The sequence below is a fragment of the Lactuca serriola genome, chromosome 1, assembly GCF_051521515.1.
Source record: "Lactuca serriola cultivar US96UC23 chromosome 1, Lser_US96UC23_V15, whole genome shotgun sequence".
NCBI lineage: Eukaryota > Viridiplantae > Streptophyta > Magnoliopsida > Asterales > Asteraceae > Lactuca > Lactuca serriola.
Window position 1 is genome coordinate 201,284,161 of NC_136408.1, and position 6,790 is coordinate 201,290,950.

General features: G+C 34.1%; 1 protein-coding gene across 1 annotated transcript; it reads right to left on the bottom strand.

Moving 5' to 3' along the window:
* Positions 1-1,113: 1,113 nt before the first annotated feature.
* Positions 1,114-6,529, bottom strand: LOC145103028 (DUF724 domain-containing protein 6-like). Its single transcript, XM_079040565.1, has 7 exons — positions 5,811-6,529; positions 4,801-4,971; positions 4,526-4,661; positions 3,935-4,038; positions 3,305-3,401; positions 2,614-2,730; positions 1,114-1,923 (listed from the first exon to the last, which is right to left on the bottom strand). Exons 1-7 carry the CDS (start codon positions 6,366-6,368, stop codon positions 1,259-1,261), a joined length of 1,848 nt encoding a protein of 615 aa, XP_078896691.1. The 5' UTR covers positions 6,369-6,529; the 3' UTR covers positions 1,114-1,258.
* Between the last annotated feature and the right edge of the window lie 261 nt (positions 6,530-6,790).

Below are 6,790 nucleotides of genomic sequence, written 5' to 3' on the forward strand. Positions count from 1 at the left end.
AAAAGAAAAGAAAGGAATCGATCTTCCGTTCCTTTCTCTGGTTCCTTGGGATTTAGGAGGATAGTTTATAGGTAAAATTAAGAGTAAATTATACGAATGGTCCCTATGGTTTGGGGTAATTTGCACGTTTGATCCCTAACTTATTTTTTAACTCGGAAGATCCTTACTGTTTGTTTTTGTTACACGCTTGGTCTCTACAGTTTGTTTTTGTTACGCGTTTGATCCCTATTTTATCTAAAAAGACTATTATTTAAGTAGAGAAAAATGGTGAGGTAGTAAGGTAAGGTGAGGGTGTGGGGTTAGGGGTGCGTTTATTTAAATAAATTAGAAAACCAATGGCAAAATAGTCTTTTTAGGTAAGACAGGGACCAAGTGCGTAACAAAAACAAACAGTAAGGACATTCCGAGTTAAAAAATTAAATTAAGAACCAAATATGCAAATTACCCTAAACCATAGGGACCATTCATGTAATTTACTCTAAAATTAACTTGAATTTTCTTTTCCCTTCTTTTTCCTCTCTCCTTAAATAAAACTCGACAACAAAAATCTTTCCAAATCCACCCGCTTCGTTTTTTTTTCTCTCGTTAAATAAAACTCAAGTGCAACGGGTTAGGTTTACACACACAACCTTTAACTAACTCTTGATCTATATAGGTAGTGGGTTTCCAGAGATTAACATATGGTTAAAAAAAATTAGTTTATAAAAATGTAACAGTCCAAACCATACCTTTTTCAAATGACGTTCTGGATTTTATGGGAAAAGTTGAAGACTACTGCAGCTTTATTGATAAGTAGTGATGAACACTTGGTATCAAATCCCTATTTCATAGGGATATCGTACCGGAACCGAATCATACCAAATTTAAACATATGGAAGGGTACTCGGTACTCTAAAATCACGAATCGGGATTCGATACCGGTGCTAGTATCAAAAACAGTACCGAATCTGTTACATTAATTCGGTTCGGTACTCAGAATTGACTTTCGATCAAATTCAGTTTTCTGGAAATCCAGAACGGTACCAGTCATCCCTATTGATAAGACATTCCTGTACCATTTTTTGGATCCCTAACAAAGTAGACACCGAAATAGAACCATATGATGATTACCGATTACTAGAGGCTTAATTTACATTCCTACCAACACAAAACAAAACACCAACCAGTCTACCACATCAGCAAAGTTAGATAATAACAATTACAATAATCAAACCACAACCAGTTTCCCACATCAGCAAAGTTAGATAATAACAATTACTCACAAAGGACTCCCAACAAGTTCCTCAAAAGCCAACTTCCAATCAGCAATCCTCTTTGAAACAACTTGCAACTTGGATCTAACCACCATAACTTCCTCATCTTTCACATTCTTCATTGCCACAGCTTTCACCATCTTCTCTTCCACCTCCCTCATCTTCCTTTCAAGCCCATTAATCTCTTCATCAATCGCCATTTTTTCACGGTTACACTTCTCGACCTCTTTCTCAGCTTCTTTCATTTCACCCTCGAGCCGGCCCGCTTCATCTTTGTTAGCGAGCAATTCATCCAAACGGGCCCGAACTGGGCCCACATCGAACCCGTTGGCTTCCAAGTCAACTAAAGTTTCCAAAGTGTTCTTGATGAGATGGTTTGAATCGGTCCATTGGAGGTTTGTGGTGCGTTGAACCACATTTGCAAATGTTACCATGTGAGCGATTGCTAAACCCTCTCTGCAATCTTCTTTGGTTTCCCATAATGGAGAAAAGTGAGGGTTTTGGGATAAGTTTTGGAATAGTTCGGTAGATTCGATGGTGGCCCAGATTGGAGACCGCTTGACGAAAGGCCAAACACGGTGGTTTTTGGTGGTTTGACTGTCGTTGACCATGGTAGAATTGGATGCATCGATTGGTTCATCATGATCCAGAGTGGTATAACAGGAACTCTCTAAGAAGGATAAGAACCAATATTAGACGATAAAAAAAAAAAAAAACATGTTTTTAGGGTTAAGTACAAGAAATAACATTGTATTTTCATTGATTTGTTTATTATATGCTCTCATTTCTTAATATTAAGACATTTAACTTTAAAAAAATCTACCCAAACAATCAATGTTATCCAAATGTAAGGAAAAAAAATCATTCTTGTGATTGGATTTCTTTCAATGTATAATGTCTTTAACTTTTTCGAAATGCAATTTCTTAATAAGAAAAGGATTGTAAATATAATGTTATATAATAGAAATAAAAGTAGGATGTTATAATACACAAATAAATGATAGTACCAATTTGGCCCTTTAAAAACACTCAACAATTTGCACTCGGTGTTATTTCTAGTTTTAGAAACCACACAAAACAGGATTCTAATATGACATTTTTTATAACCTGTGTAACTTCCTTAATGAATTATATAATGAATCTATAGTTTCCAGCTAGTCAAGTTGTTAGATATAAATGTCTACAATGTTTTTTGCTATTATACATTGCAGAATTAAACAAATATCTTTTTCATGGATTTTAGTTTTAACAAATCCATGTCCTCATTAGCTACTTTTAATACTGCTTTATACAAGTGAAAATATCAAAAAAAAAAAAAAAAGGAAAATAGAAAGTATAATGGCGAAACAAATTAGCTTACTCTTGAAAACAGGTAGAGGCTGCATCCCTTGATACCAGAGGGATAGTGGTTGCTCATCTTCTGTAGTGATTTCATGAACACCAGAAGAACCCCTCTTCCCTGCTTCTTGATCTTCATCTACATGAGAAAATATTAGTTCAGTTGTTAAAATCGATAAAATGATGGAAGTATGTTATATATTTTTCTTAAAAATTGTATTTGGTCCTTTTCCAAAACAGGGTACGGAACAGGTAAAAATGATTTTTTAAGCAGTCAAAAAAAATGTAGAAAGGTTTAATCACTACATAAATTAGCTAAGTGGCTAAATCGATAGAATGATGAAAGTAGAAACAATTTTTCTATATATTCATTTAAGCCAAGTTTCTTTTCGTTCCCCGTTATGTTCTCAATAAAGTGTTCTCTGGATAAAAGCAATGTTTAAAAAATATTTGAGAAAACAGTAGAAACTAGAAAACATTGGGAAACTGAAAGCAAAAATAAAGGAATAAGCAAATAAGGGACTTAATGTGGAAAGCCTCATTTCCATGACAAGCAATCTCTATTATAACTTCTTTTTAAGTTTAAGTATAAAAAAACATCCGTTTTTACCAGATTAAGTCCTGTTCCCAATAAGCCGTTAAAGCTTTGAAACAATATTTTGGTTTTTTAGATGATTAAAGCTCTAAAAAGAACATAACAACTTTATCCACACCTTCTAACGAATCATTTGGCGATTGAAATGGTAACTTTGATTTTCTTCCCCTCTTTCTTTTCATCTGGCTATTGCCAACTTGTGTTTCGGTAGTTTCCTGTTAACAAAAAATTAACAGATCAGAGACCTAACATTGTACAAACAAAATTTAAGTTTTAAATTTTGTTTTGTCTCAAAAGAATCATATTTCAAATTCGAACATTAAACTAGATTTGACCTTCCTAAAACATGTTAACTTGTTTCTTTTCAAATAAAGGACTTAATCGGATCCTTAGAAACTAGTTCCTTTTGACTTATAGCAGAAAGAACACAACTTAAAAGAAAAAATCACAGAAATAACGTTATCCCCTTTATGTCCTAAAGAAAACAAACATTTGCCTCGTTTATCTTAAATATCTTTTAGACATCATTTTTCCAGACATCACTATATGTGGAAAATTGTGTGAAATATTTGAGAAAGTAAAAGCTTTATAAAAAATGGAAAGCTAAGAATAAAGAATGTCAAATTTGTAAAACGTTAGGACTTAATGGGGAAAGCCTCATTTCCGTGACATTCTCTATTAAGTAAAAAAGAAATTTTGAATTTCATTAGTCACAATTTTACTTTATCAGAATGTTAATACAACTTACATTGGTAATCATCTCTTGCTCCAAGAGAAGTAACTCTTGATCTTTATCTTGTGCTCCATTTGTTTCAATCATGGAGACCATATCTTCAGTGTTTCCCTTGCTCCCTATACCATAATCCATATGATATTAGATTCCATTCATTTCGCACATCACAGAAGATATATTAACTTATGGCTAAATGCAAGAAATAGCACATACATTCATTAATTAGTTTATCATAGCATCCTACTTTCATTTCTCCCATTTACAACATTGTACTTTCAAAAAACTACCCAATTATCACAATGTTATTTGAATACAAAGCAAATTTCATCGTCATATTTTCAAACTACAATGTCTTGGTAGGAAAAAAAAAAAAAAAAAAAAAAAAAAAAAAAAAAAAAAGAGAGAGAGGAAAGTACAACACTATAATTGGGTAAACTTTTCAAAGCATTAATGCCTTAAAAACAAAAAATGAAAAAGCAAGATGTTATAATAAACAAATAAAACGAAAGTAGGTTGCTATTTCTAAATGGCAATTCTACTAACTTGTTGATGCTAAATTCTAACCACTAACCAGGCGTTAAAAACAAACAAACAAACAAACAAAACCTGAGTTTTCCACAACAACAGAAGATTGAAAATTTCCATGTAAGTCTTCTTCTTCTTCATCCACATTCACAACTCGTCTAGTCCTGCGATATGTAATCGAACCATTCACCACACCAACTTTCTCAGCATTAGTTACCTAAATTCAAAGTAAATTGCTATTATTGACACAAATCAAGGTACATTGTCCATATGAGTAGAGACACAAACTACATTGCAAATATGGAGAGAGAGAGAGAGAGAGAGAGAGAGAGAGAGAGAGAGAAATTTCCACTCACAGCTTTTTTTCGTGAATGACTCCTCTTTTTAGTTGAAAGCCGTTGTCCAACGGTTAGGTAAGGTGAATCAGTCATTGAAGCTTTGTTAGGAGTGATGAAGTCGGAATGAGACTCATTGTTGGACTCTGATGTATGTGTGGTATTTTTATCAGTGGATTCCTGATTGGGCTTCTGCGTGAGATTAAAAAACAACAATTACTTTTCAAATATAGAAATTGTGTATAGATTTTTTTACTTGTTATGGTAATTTTTGTTACTTAATGTTGAAAGAACAACTAAATAGAGAAAGATAGAATGACTTATAGAGATAGTCCTTATCCAGGAAGCTATATATGATTTTTTGTCTTATTTAATGTAGAAAAAAATTACTTAATAGAGAAGAAGGTTGGTTAAGTCCAAACTTTTTACCAAAAATGATTAAATTTTTTAGAAATGCTTTTTTTTACTAAATTCGAAAAAAATAGACTAAAAAGAGAAAAACTTTGGTTAGGATTTAACTTTTTACTGAAAATTGTTTAACTTTTTAAAGAAAAAATACCACTCTTTACAAAATTGTACTTTTTTCTTCCAACTAAAAAATGGAGAAAAACAAAAGTAGGAGTCTGACGCTCTCAATCTATTGTTTGGAAAAAGAAGTGTCTAGAAAGATTCTCAACAAACACATAATTAAAGATTTTCTTGATTTTACGCTTTGATCAAAAGATTTTGCCATAGTAACGTAACGTCGGAACCCTTCTACCTTCTGCAAATCGGACGTTCTTTTAGAACATTATATAACAATGTAACGAGAAAACATTCTTTAAATGATCAAGTTTTACAAGAAAACTTCGAGATGTACTTGTTTTTTATGAGAACCCTAAATTTAAGATAAAAAAGGAGCTATTTCAGGCATAAAACTCGAATAGAAACAGTAAACCCTATTCAAGAAAACACTCAAAAACATATATGACCGGGTTTAGACATGCGTCAAAACCCTTTAAGCGATTTCTGCCATTGAAAGCGAAATATACCTTCTGTCGTCTGAGCTTCCAGCCGGATTTGGTCCAGTCAACATGAAGTCGTATCTGCGACGCTTCGAACTCTATTTCCTCCGGCGGGCTTTCAAACGAAATAAGATACTTTGACATCTCTCCGTCGACGACGATCACCTTACATACCACACCGATCCACCACCCATCTCTAAGGTACGCATCTACGACATCGTTTAGCTGAAAATCACCATCACCATCACCACCACCACCACTACCCTCCTCCGTCTCCGCCTCTGCCCCCGCCTTGTTGTCTTTCTTACGGCGAGGATTACGCGGGGGTAAAGGTCTTACGTACGAAGGGTGTACGATCTCCGTCAAAGGCACAGTCGCGTCATCTTCCTCAAACAATGTAGCATACCTTACCAAATACCCGACTTTCTTCCTATTTCTATTCCTCTCGCTGGATGACCTTTTTTTCTTCGTCGGTGAAGCCTCTACTATGTCCACCAGGGTGGCGACGTACCATGCACCGTGGAAGCCTTCTTCGTCGCTGCTTACTTCTACAGTGGATCCTTTCGCAAACGGATCAAACTCCATTGTTGAGTTGTGTTTGGTGCAACAAAGGGGTGAAAATGGGGTTTTTTGGGATTAGTGCGTCATTTATGGGAAGGATTGAAGAGAGATGGCTATGAAATCGGCCTCTAATTTGCTTTGTAGGGAGGTTTATAGCGGGATAGCGTCCGGATGACTCCCCCGTGATGATCGTCTTGTCGTCTTTAACTTAAGACCTGTGTTGACTGCTGTAATTATTCCTTTTTTTTGTACGTACATGTGATTACTCTCAAAAGAATAAGGGATATATATATATATATATATAATCATATTCATCACTTTCTAAAAAAACATTTAAGCAAAATTAAGGGGTTTATCAGTGGTAATACTTTTCAAATTTCTAAATAATACGAGCCACATCAACGCCAATTATAAAATTTTCTATTAAACGATGATATCATATTAAT

Excerpts from the sequence above, each read along its gene's own strand:
- LOC145103028 (XM_079040565.1), bottom strand. The coding sequence starts at position 6,368 with ATGGAGTTTGATCCGTTTGCGAAAGGATCCACTGTAGAAGTAAGCAGC. Across the intron at positions 3,402-3,934 it reads AGCAAGAGATGATTACCAAT|GAAACTACCGAAACACAAGT; the intron begins GTAAGTTGTATT and ends TTTTGTTAACAG. Across the intron at positions 1,924-2,613 it reads GCCTCTACCTGTTTTCAAGA|AGAGTTCCTGTTATACCACT; the intron begins GTAAGCTAATTT and ends TATCCTTCTTAG.